The following is a 17,782-nucleotide window of genomic DNA, read 5'->3' on the forward strand; positions in this document are numbered from 1 at the left end:
CTCCGCCCCTCCTTTTTCGCCGCGTGGCACACCGTCATCTGCCGGAGATTGCTCAAGCTTGTCCGACCATCTAGTGGCCCACAATCGGACGTGGGAAACTCGTGATAGGACAAACACACCAAATAAGAGCTCAAAAGCTCAACGCAACAATTGTGAGGCCGGATGGGTGAGCTCCCGAAGGTATCGCGAAGGAACGTGAGGACGCAAGGGACAACTGGGATCCGATACACCACCTTAAGGCCCCTAAGAGCCTCCAGTCCATGAAATCATGACCGCAGCCTCGGGTGTCACCGTAGACACCTCCGATCATCCTATACCTTCCCCGCCGAACACCACCAATTCGTCCCAGGAGGAGCCCCAATCGAAGGGCGATTCCCCCACAAATCAGAATCAAAAGGAGACAGAGCGCTCGGCACCCCAACCAGTAGCACCCGAACCTGCTGCAGAGTCTGCTAAACAAGACCCTCCCGCATCAGATGAAGTAGATGATTTTGGCCTTCCCATTCGAGCACGCCGACCCGACCCCACACCCCGCGAGACCCCCGAAGGAGAGAATGCAAGCCAAAACATCCAGAATGTGGCGGTGAGCTCGACGGGCTATAGTGATGCCGTGAAAAAGGAGAAGGAGCCAGATTTGCCACAGGGCAAGCTGGATTCTGAGGCCCCTGAGCCAGCCAATCCGAATAATACAGAAGAGCAAGGCAAGGGTGCAGAGGCCCAGGACACTTCTGCACCTCCGGAGTATTCACCGGCCTCTAGCGCACATGCCCAGCCTCGGACCTCAACATCAAAACAAAGAACCGCCCAGGTGTCCGAATGGTCGCACCAGCGCCTCGCCCAACCTGATGCACATCACCCCGAGAGTGAAGAGTCAGACGCAGAGCCAGATGAATGGCAATCGATGCCTGCACTTGGAGAATTTGACTACTATGACGACTATGGGAGACTCGTTGCTCGTGGCGCCAAAGAAGAAGGCGACGAGGCTGTATACCAAGGATTAGGAGGAGCAGGGAGGGGTTATACTCGGGTGCAGCTCGACGAAGATGCTCAATCTGCCACAAGTCTAGATGATGATACAAGCTACCTGTTCCGAGAGACAGGCGACAATTCTGCTGGTCTAGTTGGCGAGGAAATGCGGGATTCCATCAGCCAGCTCCAGGCCACCAAAGACCTTCTCAATGAGACTCAAAAGATCGCGTATGTGGGGGTTGTCAGGTTGGCAATCCATAATATGAATCATGATCTGGCATCGATTGCCACAACCAAGTCCACGCGCAAAACGATGCAGAAAGCCTCGGATGCCAGCCGAAAATGGGGCCAGGCGATCATGGGGCGAGTCTATGCTCATATGGATATCAATTCTGCTGAGCAGATTATGATCGAGCAGCTCGCGGAGCATGGAGTGCAACCAGAAGATCTGGTGCCACCACTCATGCAGAATGCGCGAGTCAAAAATCCGATGGCAGAGAGCGAACCGAAAACCTCTACATCCAGTCAGAAACTCGACTCCCCATCTAGAATCTCCGCAGAGACGGATTCGTCTGAACTAGATCCCCCTCCGCCATACCAGGCCCACGAGACCGAGGAGCCCCCGGAGGTCAAGATGCCTTCTGAGATGCCAACCTCTGATCGCATAGATATCGATCTCCGCTGGACTGTCCTCTGCGACCTGTTCCTTGTGCTCATCGCAAATTCAGCATACGACGCTCGGTCACGAACTCTTCTGGAAAGGGTCGGTGCAGCTTTGGATGTAACATGGCTACAGATCTCGCGGTTCGAAAAGCGAGTCACAGACTCCCTCGAAATGCAAGAACAAGCAGAGAAAGAGAATTGGGATGAGTCAGACCACATGGAAAAGCGCCGCAAGATGGCCTTGAAGCGGAAATATATGATTATGGGTTTAGCGACAGTCGGCGGTGGACTGGTTATTGGTCTTTCCGCTGGACTGTTGGCACCCGTTATCGGAGCTGGTCTTGCGGCTGGGTTTACTACAGTCGGTATCTCTGGAACCAGTGCATTCCTGGGAGGAGCCGGTGGCACAGCTTTGATCGCTTCTAGTGCTACTTTAGGTGGAAGCACCATTGGAATGAGAGCTTCGCAGCGGCGTATGGGTGCAGTTCAAACGTTTGAATATCGGCCTCTCCATAATAACAAGAAGGTCAACTTGATTGTAACGGTCTCTGGCTGGATGACTGGCAAGGTTGATGACGTCCGTCTACCCTTCAGTACTGTCGATCCGATTATGGGCGATATCTATTCCGTGCTATGGGAGCCTGAGATGCTTCGAAGCATGGGTGACACTATCAATATTTTGGCAACAGAGGTAAGCTTTTTAACATGTGCGGTAATTCTTAATAGACTAACTGGTTCTTTTAGGCATTGACACAAGGTCTGCAACAAGTACTAGGCAGTACCGTCCTGATGGCGCTGATGGCATCCTTGCAACTACCACTTGTCCTCACTAAACTCGCATATTTGATCGACAATCCCTGGATCGTGTCGTTAGCACGCGCCAACTCAGCCGGTCTCGTCATGGCTGATTCCTTGCGAGAGCGGAACCTTGGCAACCGGCCTATCACATTGCTTGGTTTCTCCCTCGGTGCGCGTGTGATCTTTTCTTGTCTGAAAGAGCTGGCCGAAAAGGGCGCGCACGGTCTAATTCAGAATGTATACCTATTTGGCTCACCCGTTGTGGCGAACAAAGACGAATACCTCAAGGCTCGGAGTGTGGTGTCTGGGCGATTTGTGAACGGTTATGCCACGAATGATTGGATCCTGGGTTACCTCTTCCGGGCAACAAGTGGTGGCATCATGAAAGTCGCCGGCCTCGCAGCTGTCGAAGGGATACCGGGCATTGAGAACTTCGATATTACCACGCTTGTGAATGGTCATATGGATTATCGTACGGCTATGCCTCGAATCCTGAGGGAAGTTGGGTGGGAGGTTCTTGAGGATGAGTTTGCAGAAATTGAGGATCCAGACCCAGATAACCACGCCGAACGACAGCGCGAATTGATCCGCGAGATTGATGAAGCTCGTCGAGAAGCAGAGGCCAAGCCAGAGAAGAAGCGCTTCGGCCTGTTCAAGCGAGGCAAGATGGCCGAAAAGAAGAAATGGGAAACATATGATGTCGACAAAAACACTGCCCCTCGCGATTCAAGTGAGCCCGAAAGCACACCCGGCACTGTTCTCTTCGACATCGAAGCCATTCGAGCTGAGTTGCACTCCGAAGCGATCGAAGTTAAAGAATTAGAGTCGACTATGCCTCTGATGAAGCTAGACTTGAACGCTCCGTCAGAACCACAACCCGCTCAGCCCTCTCCTCCTGTATCCAAAAGGCCGAAGACGCCCGAACTTCCAGCTGCTTCTCGGACTTCTTCGTTACCCCCGCAAGCATCGGGGCAATATTCTCCTCACGGTCCCAATGAATTCTCCCCCGTGCCTAAGCACGAAGATATGGAAATGACATTTGACACATCTTTCCATGACTCCCCACGATACCAACACGACGAAATTCACTCCCGTCCAGAGTTGAGAACTGCCTCTACAATGCCGACGATGCCGACGGTTGGTTCCAGCGCCCTCGGAGCCATGGCCATGGAGCCCAATGCCTGGGCGGACCATGATCAGGGACACCGGGATGGCGAGATCTCAATGACGTTCGAGTAGTGTCGGCTCAAGAGTTCTTCTCATCTTGCTTTTCCTCTCTTTCTCTCTATACTTTTCCTTCCATTGATTCGGTTTCCGAGACTTAATGAGGCGCATGGCTTGCACATGCGTGTTTGGCTTCGCTAGGATCTGATTGTGTATATGCCCATCCATCTATGTATAGAGGCAGCCCTAGCTTCAACAATTATCACGATATGATCTCAAGTTACACGCGAGCGGATTGGCCTAACTGGCTTCTTTGTCTGCTTTCTCGTAGAATCAATATATCTATAGCACCGGATACAGACGATCCTTCTTTACAGTGGCCGATTCCGGTGTTGAGCTGGAAGTCCGGGCGACGACCTCAAGCTCACGTAAGCGGCGTGTGTGGTTAAAGAGCTCTTCTTGGAACTCTTCATCAATCCATTTCTTGATGATGATGTAGTTGGCGTCGTCCTGATACAAGGAAGCAGAGTTAGCATTGGGTCACATCGAGGAATGGGTGTCCAGGATAGGCTAATAGGCTCACCTCGTCCCAGTCCCAGGGAAGATTGTAGGCTATCAAGGTATCGGGCAGCAGGTGTTTGCGGTGGCACTGGGGATGGTGTTAGTAGAAACCCTTGTTCGATGTGATGGTGGTACTTCATACCTTGATCCAAGTTGGCCTTAGCTTTTCCACTTCAGGCTCCTTGTTCTTCTCCTCTTCCTGTTCCTTCTTCTGCTTCTTCGTCTGATCCTTCTCCTTCTTGTGGATTATTTCGTCGATTTCTTCATCGGTATACCCCAAGTTGTGCAGATGCCCACGGAATTCCTTAGATTTCCTCTCGGCCTCCCTCTGGCGGGCAAGCTGTTTCCACCTTTCATCCCACAGGAGCGCTTCTCTCTGTCCTTTCTCACCCTGTATACGCATAATAACCTCCAATCTCTCCTCCTCTTCTTCCTTCTCGTGGGCAAGCTTTTCCCACCTTTCCTCCCGCGCGGGCTTCTCCATCTCTTCTAGATCATCATGCATGCGCAACATAGTCTCCCGCACGCGCTTCTCCCCCTGTCCTGTCTCATCATCCACTCGCACCATATCCTCCAACGTATCCTCCCGTAGCTGATGTCCAGCATCTTCTTCCTCAGCAGCGGCCCTTTTCTCCGCCGCAGGGCTCTGAAGCCGGTGGCGCACCGTAGCCTTTGGCTCCCCCGCGGATTGATGCGCACGCTCGAATTGCCGCGGCTTACGCAGCTGCTCACTGGTCTCATCTTCGGACCACCCCTCTGCTTCACGTAGTAACTGCGACCCACCATGGTCGCGCGCGTAAGCCCGGTCATGGTACCCCTCCGGCTCTCGTTCTAGACGCTCAGTATCCTGTTGCTTTTTCCAGATGTCTATGTCCTGCTGGGGGTCGCTCTTCTCCATCAGCCTCTGGTTCATAGCGAGTTCGTATTCTCGGTTGTAAGGGGACGACGAGGCGCGCATTTTGTCCTCCACGTTGGATTCCAGATCTACTTGGGACTCTCTGTCACTGAGATTCGCTCCGACTGAAGATGTGGAATGTTTGCTTGGCCCCCCCAATGGATCGTGATCACTATGATTGGAGTCGGAAGCTGGGGTTGCTGCATTGTCCATATCATGGCGCTGCTCGGCACTCTCTACTGAATTGTCGTTCAAAGATACGTTGCTAAGATTCTCACCCGTCCCTTCTTCATTTTCATCTTCGTCTTCGTCTGTTCGTGGTAAGAAAAAGAGCGCAAGCTCTTCCAAGTGTTGACCCACGTGTCGCTGAAATGTGACAGCAGGGAGAGAGCCCTGTTTGCAGATAGAACAGTCATATGTACCATCCGTGCTTGATGCCGAAGCATGTGTTTGCTGGACATGATGATGCCATTGTCGACGACCCCCGTAGAGCTTGTTGGGCGTCGAGCATCCCGGGAAAATGCAAACGTACGGCATCAGATCGCGGAAAATATGGCGCGCCCATGCTCTCCTGTCTCGAACCGTGATAATGTAAAAGCAATACGGACATTCAAAAGGTCTCTTTCCCGTGCCCTTTTTCGGTATAGGTGGTATTTTGGGGGCATCTGCACCAGTGCCCTCGAGCAGGGTGCCTCCGTATGAAGTTTCAGATACGCCAGCATCGGAGGCCATGTCGTTAAGTTGGCCAGGTATCTCCTTAAACACATCTGTTACCACCGTTTCAGATAGTACGGTGGATTTACTATCACCCTCGGAATTGATGCCCTGACTTAATTTCGCGTGATGTCGTTCACGGTATTTCAAGATCGCCCTTTGTCGCGCCATTGCGGAACTGATACGATCGATAGCAAGCGCATCTGCATCGGGGTATTTGCTGGAGGTATGCTGCTTAGCCCAGAATTGGAAGGGCTCGGAATCCAGTTTTTTTGTTCCGACTAGTCGATCGTGCTGTGCTGGTTTGCGGATGATCATGGACATCTGGTAGAGTTGGTCGATCGTCTCAACGAGAGTTTGGTGAATCTCTTGGACCTCTGTGGTGGAGTTCCCGCTTTCTGAATCCCCCAAATCTTCAAAGTGATGGTCTTGGGCTTCGTCATCGCTGCTCTCTTCGAGCACATCCTTGAGATCAGTGAGTAGTTCCTGGAACTGCTCTAAAAGCCTCACTATCTGACTCTTGATATGCGAAGCATCCCTAAGACGGTAATCTAGCGAGGATTGACGGGTCTGATGAGCACCAATATTTGCTGCCCACACGCGAAGTCGGCCTAGTTCGTCTGTCCACTCTTGCAGTGGAACCTCATCAGTGTGGTCGGCAAGCGTGTCTGAGTTGATTAATGAGAGAAACTGGCCGAGACAGCTCTGCCACAGCTCCGATATTGTCACCATTATGCTGTAATTCTTCAATCTCCAAAGCCTCTGGCATTATCGAGGCGCGGTATGGGTTGCTAGGATGTACATGGGCAATCTTTCATTGAGGCTCTAGTGCGGGGTACTAACTGGCGTGAGCACCAGCTGAAAAAAATACCCCCCCATTTCTCTTTTGCAAGGACTTAAAAAAGCAGAACCGGATATGGTCACCGGTATTGAGGCTGCAGGGCTCGCTCTTGCGATTCTTCCGCTCTTCGTGAACCAGATCGATGCCTACGTCCGCGGCATAGAGAAGATCAAGGGTCTGAGGCGCTACCGACGGGAGTTTAAAGGTTATGCAATAAACCTCCGTACACAGCATGCGATTCTACTGAATACGCTTGAGCAAGCCTTGGAAGGTGTGGTGAACGATGAGGATCAAGTTTCTGAGCTCATCTGTGATCCACAGGGCGATGGATGGAAGGATCCGGACTTGCAAAAACGACTACGCTCGAAGCTGGACCGAAATTACGAGGTATTCATGGGAAATATGGCTGGCCTCTCTGAGCTGTTGGAACAGCTATCACATAAACTAGACATTGGCGCAACCGATACAAAGGTCAGTAGTTGGTATTTCCAATGACCGTCTGATCAGTCCTTAACCCGATTTATTCTCTTGACAGACACCCGTCACCGAAGCCTGGAACATATGGAAATTTCGAAAAATTCTCAGCAAGGCAGCCTACGACGATCTCCTCGTGAAAATTGACGGAACCAATACAATCCTCAAGACTCTGGTCGACCAGTCATTCCACCTAGAAGATACCAAGAAGAGGCGGCAGGGCTGGGGCTACCTTCTGAAACGGTATCAAAAGGCTCGTAAGCATGCCGAGGGATTGTTTAAAGCAATCATTGGAGGAAACTACTGGGGCTGTCAATGCAAGAATCACCATTGCGTCCACCTCCAACTGCAAATAAACTCCCTACGGAGTACCGAAGAATACCCCGATAGCGACTTTGACGCCAGGTCCGAATTTCGAATGATCTTTTCTAACACGAAGGAGGCGGATCTACCATCCCTATGGACTTGGACAGAAGTGGTGTTTGAACCTTGGCAGGTTGAAGAGATAGTTACACTTGCTAGTCTCTCCCTGCATGACGATCCCAAGTCCTATTTCCAGAAGAAGCCTAGGGTTCAGTTTGATATGCCTCCTGTGGAGGCAGCACGGTCATCGGAAAAACGTCGAGAGGCTCTATCTGCTCCACCAATTCAAGACTTCTGTTCATCTCTTTGTGTAGCTGAATCAGACGTTGGACAACGGAGAAGTATAGGTTCGATTTCGAATGATCTAGATGCCTCTGTGAAATACACGATGCATGCCGTCAAGATACTTCCAAAAAGCATTCCCCAAAAACCTCTCCGCGAGGTACTATCACATATCAGTCGACGGGACCGTCTTCATATTGCTACTGCTCTAGCATGTGGTATGATACAATTTGGCGGTAATTGGTTGAAATCCTGGTGGGACATCTCTGATGTCTACCTGGCCGCTACAAGCGACGACGGTGGCAATGTACTATTGGATAATCTATACCTATCATGGCCTCTCTCCACCACGGGCACAATACCAGGGCCTCGAAATGATAAGTATTCTCATTTCGGGGAGAATCGTCTATTGCCACTGGGGCTTGCGCTGGTGGAGCTGTCTCTTGGAAAGTCTCTCCAGACATTGTTAGATCTGGAGGATGGGAATCAGGATACACTGATGTCCAGATTCAATACCGCGTCATGGCTTGTCAAAATGGTGTACATGGAGAGTGGGACGAATTATGCCGAGGTGGTTAATAGCTGCTTGTCTTGGTCTGGTCTATGTCTCGAGAAAAAGTTCGAGGAGCGTGTCTTCGACACTATCGTTTCCCCGTTGCTGAAAGACTTGGGGACTTTTGAGGGACTAGCATAATATAAACACAACTTGAATGTATATTTGCATGATTTTCTTTGGTGCTCTCTCGATGCACGATCAACGCCTAGCCGCGACGGAAGTTATCTATTGAAGAAGGATATATATCTGCGAACCAGGTATCGTCCACTAGGGGCCAGTGGGTCATACAAAAGAGGAAGACCTCAAAGGGAGATATAAACGTGGTCTAGGGCAAGTCTGCACCAAGAGAGAGAGAGAGATAGAGAGTATGGTTATGTGACCTTCCCCTTGAGACCTGTACCACGAAAAACATCCATTGCCCAAGCTTGTTGAAAGCGGCCGTAGCTAGCATAGGAAAGCCCTAACTGGTAGTGTAGATACACTTCATAGCGGCACCTAGATACTCCTAGGACATTGTACAAAAGTGTAGTCTCAAATCGGAGTGGCAATCGCGTGTCACGCGTTTCCCCTCAATTTGGCGCTGGCTACGGAGGCAGATAGCGGCACATCGGACAAAGCTGAAACAACCATTTGATTGGTTTAAAATACTGACTAATTCACCGCCTTGTCCTCCGCCTCTTTCTCAGTCTGATATATTATTAGAACCTTTTTAGATGTCTGGTTAGGCGGCTTTATTGGATTTCTTTTCTTTGCATCTTCTTTGGTGTCTTTGTAGGTGTCTTCGTTAGATATCGTTTTGGGTGTTTTACCCCCATCTCAATGTGGTAACTAGAAAGATAATTGGAAATGGATAACTAGAAAATATGGAAGAACGGTGAAGAGCATAGTTCCTATGAGACTATTTTCAATATATAGCATGCAATTTTTGAAGTACTACGATAGATAGATAGATGGATGTATAGATGTTGAACGTTGAACTCAATGATTTTCTGCCGGATGAAAGCGACAGTTCAACCAATCAAATTCCCGGTGTCCGATATGCCGCTATAACCCGCCGTAGCCAGGTGTCCCCATTGTCTCAGCTTCTCGAAATCGAGTGTTCTTTGTTTCGAAGACTAAAAGACCAATCCAACCCCAATTCAACATTTCGGCTCGAACTGAACCGCAGACACCTTTGCACGGAGAGTTGAAAACGCGCAACAACGCGTCGCCCCGTGAATTCCCCCCGGTCTGAGCAACGCGCGCTTCGCGTGAACACGGATTAGATCTCTTTGACTTGAAGCTTTCAGCACCCCGATTTGGTGCCGAGAACTGTCGATTGATAATTGACAACTGAAATACTTCGCCACCGTCCACCATGGCGGCTCAGACCAAACCTGATTCCAGCTATGCGTCCAATCGCATGACGAAGAGCAATCCTCCGCCCAAGCATCTTTTGTCTACTTTCAATAAACCTGAGCCCGAAGATGCGAATATCGATTTCGCGACAATCAATAAAGAGGCTGGCCAACCTAGTGTCGAAGGAAAACCGGACATTGATACACACGCCGAGCCTTTGAGCTCCGATGAAGAGGAAGCGGAAGGCTCCAAAGTGGATGTTGCTCAACCTAGCATTGAGAAAAAGGCAGAGGTTGATACGGATGCCGAACCTTTAAGCGCCGACCAAGAGGAAGTCGAAGACCCCATGCCTGACATTGCTCAGCCTAGCATCGAGAACAAGCTAGAGATTGATACGGACATGGAGCCTCTCAGCTCTCCACCTCCGAGTTCACCACCTCTGAGCTCCCCGCCTCCAAGCTCGCCGCCTCTCAGCTGCAATGGAGAGGATTCGGAAGACCCGATTTCAAATGCCGCTCAACCTAGCATCAAGAAAGAGTGGGATATCGACACCGATGCCGATCCTCTAAGCTCCGATGAAGAGCAAGCTAGCGATAGCGATGCTTCCCCATATCGCAAGCTGGTGAACTATACGACTACGAGTTTGGAGGTGAAGCTTGCGGAAGGAAGCAATAGGACATACAGTAGTCCACAAACCCATAGTCGAACCCCCCGCAAAGGCGAATTTTCGCGAAACCTCAGCGCCATGATGGGCTCTGATAGTGACGATCTATTTTCCTTCTCCTCGCAGAGTCACAAGCGGCGAAAGGCAACAAAATATGCGTCTGCGTCCAAGACGAGCTATTTTAACAGGCCATCATTCCCCCCACGACCGACTGAGAAATCGAAAGAGCCGTCGCCAGTGGAGGAAGCCCCCAAAGAACCCGAGGAGACCTTTATTATGCCAAAGGATGTTGAAAGTTCGAGTTTCAGAGAACCTCGTGGCGGGGAAGACTCAAACTCCAGTTTCTCGCATGGCCCATACACGATGGAAGAATACGAAGCAATGTTGCTTGACGATGATTCACCTCTCTCGTCCCCGACTTCTTCCACTTGTGAGCAAATTTCGCAGCTCGATGAATTCACTACGAAAGAGAAGCGTCAACCATCACCACCCCGCCAAGCCCTGTGCCCGATATGCCGTAAGGAAGTAGACTGGGCTTCGCTAGAACTGTTCAGAGCAAAGCCGAAGCAGCGTATTCGCGAACAGGTGATGTTCTGTGAATCACACAAACTCCGCAGTGCGATGGACTTGTGGCGTGACCGAGGGTACCCCGAGATTCATTGGGATGGGTTTGAAGAGCGTGTTCAGAGCTATTTCCCCGAACTTGAAAAACTACTTGTCCCTGGTGCTTCCTCTTATTACCGAAACATCCTTAGTACCTCTTTAGCCCCAGGGAAAGCGAGAAACTTCCGTGTGAGAGTGGATGATGACAAGACACTTGAGACGATGACCTGTGGTTATTATGGTACCAGGGGTGCAACCAAAATGTATGTGGTATATAAACCATTCCTTGTCGAACTACGCTAACATCTGTGTTTACTCTAGACTAGAAACAATCATCAGCCGGTTTTCTGTGGTTGTACGTCGCCTGGCGACAACAGATGAACTTATCAAGACGGCGGGCGTGGCTGGCTACACACAATCTGTCCTTGTGCCTGAGCTGGCTGTGCTCATGGTCAAGGATGACATGAAAGTTAACGACGAAGATGCCCGTCAGATTATGAGGGAGAGTATGGACATTGGTGCAAGAGTCCATCCAGACCTCAATGTCGTCCCGATACCGGAAGATGTCGAAGAATCATGATTGTGGGTTTACTCTCTTACATTCTATCCCCCGGGCGCTATTTTGTTTTATCTTGTTTCTGGCTGGGCCTTGTGTTTTATGTCTTTTTGCCCCCATTTTAAGGGTCATGCAGTTTTTATCATCCTGAGCGATTGTATATAGATAGCCACTATGATACCACTCATGTTTTGTCTTGTATTTACTGGAATACCACTTATATTTATTCTCAATCGAAGACCCAATTATTGCATGATCTACCATTAGTGAGAAACACCGAGTAACTCGCATAGATCGAGGATATCAATATCGGCCCAAAGAAGTAACTTATGGCGGGCTGACCCGTGAGGGGTAGATTTGTCAGCCGATAAGGTGATCGCTCGGTCGATGATACCATGCGGAGAAGCATTCCACCTGGGCAAGATTGTCATTCTCACCCTTCCCTCATCCATACACAAGATGAGGGAGAAAGACATGCGATATTCAGAGACCACACCTCTGCTGGAGGTCGATGTCGCTCCCCAGCGGCATAGGTATCCGCACCATGCTCTTCGTCGAGCGTGTACTATCTCCCTTGCTGCCGTACTTTCTGTGGCGACCCTTCTATTCCTACTTCCCACCGCCATCCTGCCTCGAGAGGGCGGCTCCATATGGTCCTACCTCCCTGGTGCTCATCCAATCCCCCACGAAGCGTGGCCAGAGAGCTATGGTCTGCCATACGAACAGCTCCAGCAGATCCTCCTCAATGTGCCTTCCGCAGATAAGGCCCGAGAGTGGAGCAGATACTATACCGCAGGCCCACACTTGGGAGGAAAGAACTTGTCCCAGGCGCTCTGGACTTTGGAAAAATGGAAGGAATTCGGCGTGGAGGATACCGGGCTCGCGACCTATGACATTTACATCAACTACCCGCTCGAACACCGGTTGGCCCTCTTGAAGAAGTCCGGTGATAAGACCGAAGTGACCTTCGAAGCTACATTGGAGGAGGATGTCCTCGAAGAGGATCCTACTTCCGGCCTGCCAGACCGTGTCCCAGTGTTCCATGGCTACTCTGCTACCGGTAATGTGACCGCACAGTATGTGTATGTCAACTTTGGCACGTACCAGGACTTTGAGGACCTCGTCAATGCCAACATCACCTTGGAGGGTAAGATTGCCATCGCCAAATACGGTGGGATCTTCCGTGGTTTGAAGGTGAAGCGTGCACAGGAACTCGGCATGGTAGGCGTAGTTATCTACAGTGATCCTCAAGAAGATGGTGAAATTACCGAGGAAAATGGCTATGAAGCCTATCCTAATGGACCTGCACGGAATCCCAGCGCTATCCAGAGAGGTAGCACCCAATTCCTCAGTAAGGCTTTTCCTCCAACGTAATGGCATTGCAAAGCTAACTTGAACAAGGTATCCTACCTGGTGACCCCACAACCCCGGGATACGCATCTAAGCCTGGAGTTGAACGACAAGATCCGCACAACTCCATCCCTTCAATCCCATCTCTCCCAATCTCGTACAAGGAGGTTCTGCCATTCTTGAAGGCGCTTAACGGTCACGGCCCCAAAGCATCGGGCTTCAACGAGTTCTGGCAGGGAGGTGGTCTCGGCTACAAGGGCGTGGAGTACAACATCGGACCATCTCCCGAGGACGTGGTGATCAACCTCCACAACCTCCAGGAGTATGTGACAACCCCACTGTGGAACGTCATTGGTACCATCAAGGGCCACATCCCCGATGAGGTTGTTATCCTTGGTAACCACCGTGACGCGTGGATTGCCGGTGGCGCAGGAGATCCTAACAGTGGATCCGCTGCTTTGAACGAAGTCGTCCGCAGCTTCGGCGAGGCTCTCAAGGCAGGGTGGAAGCCATTGCGCACTGTTGTCTTTGCCAGCTGGGATGGCGAAGAGTACGGCCTTCTTGGTTCAACCGAGTGGGTAGAAGAATACCTCCCATGGCTCTCCAAGGCCAACATCGCCTATCTGAATGTCGATGTGGCTGCTGCAGGTACCAATTTCGAACCTCGGGCCAGTCCCTTGCTGAACAAGGTCATCAATGATGTCACCGCGCTGGTGCTCTCCCCTAACCAGACCGTGCGGGGCCAGACAGTCCACGATGTCTGGAATGGCAAGATCTCGACAATGGGCAGCGGCAGCGACTTCACTGCCTTCCAAGATTTCGCCGGTGTCGCCAGTCTCGACTTTGGCTTTGGTCGTGGTAAGAATGATCCAGTCTACCACTACCACTCCAACTACGACAGCTTCGCATGGATGGAGAAGTACGGTGACAAGGACTTCCTTTACCACCAGGCTTGCACAAAGCTCTGGGCTCTGGCAGCAGCACAACTGGTGGAGTCTCCTCTTCTTGCGCTTAACGCCACAGACTATTCTCTTGGCCTTGGATCCTACCTGGACCACATCAAGCCTGCAGCGGACAAACTCCCCGAGAAGACCCACTTCGACTTCGCGCCTCTAGATAGGGCCATTCTTGAGTTCCAGGAATCCGCGAAGGCTTTCGATGCCCGCGCTGCCGACCTGGGGTCCCAGCTTGGTGATGACGTGCCTTGGTACCACTGGTGGAAGAAGGTGAGACTGTGGTTCCAGATTCGCGTTACCAATGCGAAGTACAAGGGCATTGAGCGGGCTTTCTTGTACCAGCCTGGTCTGGATGGACGTGAATGGTTCAAGCATGTTGTCTTTGCCCCTGGTATTTGGACTGGTTACTCGGGAGCCACCTACCCTGGACTGGTAGAGAGTCTTGAGGCCGGAGATGTGGAGAATGCCGAGGTATGTGTTTTTACACGAACCCCTTCTGCGTTAGGTACAATTGCTAACTTAATTGTTTCTAGAAATGGAGCTCCATCATCCAGGAGCGAATTGGCGCTGCGACCAAGTTGTTGCTGTAAATGGCTAGTAAACAGACTATCTTACCTCGGTATGATAGAGCGTTATATATGCAGTAAAATTGGCCTTGAAGATGTACATTTACATCAATATGAACACATTCCATGAGTACGACGTTGAAATCGTAGTCCTATAAATATTTCCCAACACATAAATTATATAGTTCCCAGCATTAAATTATGCATGCACATTTACCCCAGACTTCGTCATCTGACTAATCAATTGCATGACCGAGCTTCATTTGCGTAACTTATCTCTCCTAATCTCACCTCTTCCTTTTGACACATAATCCTCCAACCCTCCAGGAAAGAAGAGACAATCGCCTTTGAAATCTACAAGATGGTATGCCCCCACCTCACCCCCTATCAAATCCACCCACATCTATCCTAGAGAACCCAAAAACTAACAATTGCAGGCCCCACCAACAACCTCCGCTCTAGCCCTCTCCCTCCTAACAAGTCTGGGCGGAATAATCGGCTACACACGGACCGGTTCCCTCCCCTCAATTATCGCCGGCGTCTCCGTCGGCCTCGTCTACCTCCTCTCATTCCTTCGTCTGCGCGCCGGCCAATCCTACGGCGAGGAACTTGGTCTCCTGGCATCGGCTGTGCTGGGTGGAAGCTCTGTCCCGCGTGTGATTAAGACGGGTGGAAAGCCTGTTCCGTTGGCTTTGTCTGTACTGGCTACTTATGGGCTTTTTGTTTTTGGGATTGCGTTTAGGGAGAAGAATGCTTGATTGATTGGGATTGGAATGGAATGGAAATGAAAATGGAGAGGTTGTAAGAGAGATACATGGAATTGAATTGAATTGTTAGTTCGGTTGGACGCCAATCGAATCCTTATCAGTCATTTGCGTATTGATTTTAGTTGCATGTTGTATACATACATAGATTGGTGCTGCTTTACGGATACGAAGTATACCTAGGTAGACAAGATCACTGAAATCAAACATGCATTGGTAGATAACGAGAACGATATGGGATTCCACAAAACGTCCCGAGATGGGTTTCCTACCTCCAGAGAAACGCTAAAAACTTACATGACCGTAGATGGCATCATTTTGCCGTCTCAGGCATTCACATCAAACAGATTGCTCCAGGGTTAAACCTCCAGTGGGGGGTCAGGAGGGAGGATCAAAGGGCAAGGCACGTACTGTACGTAGGCTCGTCAACATGACTTTCACGAGCCAATAGCTTAGACCTGGGCCTCCCTTCCCCGAACGAGCGACTCAAGCGAACCTCTCAAATCTTTCTTTTAGTTTTTTGATGATTTTTTTGGGGGGTTTCGATTTTCTCCATCAATGCCTTTCAGAATGCTCTTTTTGTCTGGCAGCATCGAACTCAAACAGCATCGACGTTTCCTGGGGTTGTCGAGAGAGAGAGATGGTGGGACGGGGGAGGACTCGCCAGACTAGGATTTGGAATCAGAGCCACTGATGAGAACCAAAGATCCAGCCAGGAGAATGCTCATATGTAACTAGAAGTTTTGATGTGTCGACTTAGCTGGATTCCGTAACTCCATCACTTGCAAATGCAGCAGGAAAAAACAATGCAGAACTTAATGTGCCGGATCGATCACCGTGTCGGAATCTTGAATAGCTCCCACAATTGCATTGCCGGGGAGCTCGCTGAGGGCGGTTTGCGTGCTTTTGTCGGGAACGTATGCATATCGAGGTAGCTGCGCCATCTTCTCCTCCGGACTAAGCGTGTCATCATTGTAAACCAATCGGACTGCGGGCTTGGTCTTTTCTTTCTTGGGTTTGTTGATATCCTCTGTCTTGTATGCGACGTCATTGGCTGCGCCTGAAATTTGATTGTCAACAGGTGTGGAGACATTCTCGGTTGGTTGGGCGCTGGATGCATTAGAGTAGCCCGAAGTTGCGGGGACGGGGGACGGGACGTGTCCCATGTGCATCTGTTGCATTTCGTGCGCGTTGACTGAAGGCACAGCAAAAGCAGGACGCTGAGGAAGGTTTGAGGCGGCCGGTAGGCCCGTAAATCTGTTATCGGATGGCGGAGGTTGTTGTTGCTGGAGGAAAGGAGGAGCCCCGTAGGAGACTGGTGGCTGTGCGGGAAGTCCGGCGGGGAATGGCGAGGGATACCCGGATGGGGTGTAAGGCGAGGCACCAGGGACCTGTTGTCCACCAACTGGGGAGTAGCTTGAATAGACAGGACTGCCAGTTTGCGAGAAATGAGGTGTCACACCAGCGGGGGGCCCACCGTAGGGCTGAGGGTAAGAATATTGCGGAGTGGCTGCGACCTGAGGCGATGGCGCCTAGAAACGACTGTTAGTTCTCAAATCAATTCACATTGAATAGCAGGCTACAACTTACGTATCCACCAGGTGTTGATGTAGACGGGACGGCACTAGAGGGTGTCACATCGCCGCTGCTACCTCCGGCAAGCGCCTCCGCACGCCTGGCCTTGTGCTCAGCCAGTCGTTTCTTAAGATCTGAGACAGGTTCGAGCTTGGGCTTCTTCGCTGGTTGGCCGCCAGAAGAGGCGCCAGTAGGAGGATTTCCTGTCGCATGCTGGCGATCCAGCTCGGCCTGCTGAAATTGTGAAGCAACACGCTGCTGATGGGCCTTGAGGACATCCGCGGGGATACCCTCCATACCGAAGATTTCAATATCAACGCCCATGCGGTTCGGTAGCGCATTGTGGACCTGAGTCAATTGCTCCTTATGGACCTGGCTCAAGTGCACAGATAGACCTAGCGACACAAGCCATCAGTACATGCGCCCACCTTATCTAGATAGAATGCAACTTACCTCCTGCAGTATTTAGTCTGCGATTGCAGTTGTCACACTTGAAATGCTTAGCTTTTTGATGAGAGATGAGGATCTTCAGGTCGTCGAAGTCACGTTCGCAGTAGTAGCACCATGGGCGATCGAGTAGCTCCTCGAGAGAGGGACCGCGTCTTTTTTTACCCATTGTAGCGTCGACAAAGACAAACAATAATTCGAAACCTGTAAAAGTGCGTGGGGTTGCAAAAGAGAGGGATATTTGCTCAGGAGTGTGTCGCTCGCGGATCGGGAAGCTCTCGCCATGATGGAAGCCGTTATCACGTGAGTGGCACGTGACCTCTAGATGAAGTATGAAGTTGTGAGTGGAGAGACGGTTGAAGCAGTTTGAAGAGATTTTTCTTATATTTTTGCTTGTATTGGGGAAAGGACTCGTGTTGTCTTGCCTGCGGTAACATAACTCCTCACTTCTGTTCCATTCCGTTGCCTCAGGCTACCATTTGAAGATGTTTCTTTCACATTGGAGTAGAATGTCCGTTATACTAGTCTTTTTGGTAGTCTTTCTCTCTACATATTCCCCCCGTTGCTGGGTTGGCCACAAAATATAAAAACCTACCTAGGTGGGCAGTGAAAATTATGTGACATACAACTGATTTATAACATGGGGTGTCTAACCCATATTGAACAAAACCCCGAGTCTAAAA

General features: G+C 50.5%; 6 protein-coding genes across 6 annotated transcripts; 4 read left to right on the forward strand and 2 right to left on the reverse strand.

Annotated features, from left to right (window-relative positions):
* Window positions 1-268: 268 nt before the first annotated feature.
* N7455_000417 (TMCO4 family protein) lies at window positions 269-3,669 on the forward strand (the record flags this gene model as incomplete). The annotated part of the gene is made up of 2 exons (XM_040952478.2): window positions 269-2,323; window positions 2,377-3,669. 2 exons carry the CDS (start codon window positions 269-271, stop codon window positions 3,667-3,669), a joined length of 3,348 nt encoding a protein of 1,115 aa, XP_040817282.2.
* A 267-nt stretch (window positions 3,670-3,936) lies between these two features.
* On the reverse strand, window positions 3,937-6,496 carry N7455_000418 (uncharacterized protein; the record flags this gene model as incomplete). Its single annotated transcript, XM_040952406.2, has 3 exons — window positions 3,937-4,104; window positions 4,178-4,243; window positions 4,298-6,496. 3 exons carry the CDS (start codon window positions 6,494-6,496, stop codon window positions 3,937-3,939), a joined length of 2,433 nt encoding a protein of 810 aa, XP_040817246.2.
* Window positions 6,497-6,680: 184 nt separating this feature from the next.
* Window positions 6,681-8,418, forward strand: N7455_000419 (uncharacterized protein; the record flags this gene model as incomplete). Its single annotated transcript, XM_065603803.1, has 2 exons — window positions 6,681-7,076; window positions 7,141-8,418. The coding sequence occupies 2 exons, from the start codon at window positions 6,681-6,683 to the stop codon at window positions 8,416-8,418; spliced, it is 1,674 nt and encodes a 557-aa protein (XP_065462294.1).
* Window positions 8,419-9,637: 1,219 nt separating this feature from the next.
* On the forward strand, window positions 9,638-11,465 carry N7455_000420 (RTC4 family protein; the record flags this gene model as incomplete). The annotated part of the gene is made up of 2 exons (XM_040952146.2): window positions 9,638-11,148; window positions 11,207-11,465. The coding sequence occupies 2 exons, from the start codon at window positions 9,638-9,640 to the stop codon at window positions 11,463-11,465; spliced, it is 1,770 nt and encodes a 589-aa protein (XP_040817115.2).
* A 435-nt stretch (window positions 11,466-11,900) lies between these two features.
* Window positions 11,901-15,071, forward strand: N7455_000421 (uncharacterized protein; the record flags this gene model as incomplete). The annotated part of the gene is made up of 5 exons (XM_040952107.2): window positions 11,901-12,792; window positions 12,843-14,218; window positions 14,281-14,333; window positions 14,641-14,677; window positions 14,751-15,071. 5 exons carry the CDS (start codon window positions 11,901-11,903, stop codon window positions 15,069-15,071), a joined length of 2,679 nt encoding a protein of 892 aa, XP_040817098.2.
* An 821-nt stretch (window positions 15,072-15,892) lies between these two features.
* On the reverse strand, window positions 15,893-17,268 carry N7455_000422 (putative C2H2 finger domain protein; the record flags this gene model as incomplete). The annotated part of the gene is made up of 3 exons (XM_040952377.2): window positions 15,893-16,609; window positions 16,668-17,047; window positions 17,106-17,268. 3 exons carry the CDS (start codon window positions 17,266-17,268, stop codon window positions 15,893-15,895), a joined length of 1,260 nt encoding a protein of 419 aa, XP_040817148.2.
* Between the last annotated feature and the right edge of the window lie 514 nt (window positions 17,269-17,782).

Source organism: Penicillium solitum (genome assembly GCF_028829755.1).
Source record: "Penicillium solitum strain IBT 25940 chromosome Unknown utg000001l_segment0_segment0, whole genome shotgun sequence".
Classification (NCBI taxonomy): domain Eukaryota; kingdom Fungi; phylum Ascomycota; class Eurotiomycetes; order Eurotiales; family Aspergillaceae; genus Penicillium; species Penicillium solitum.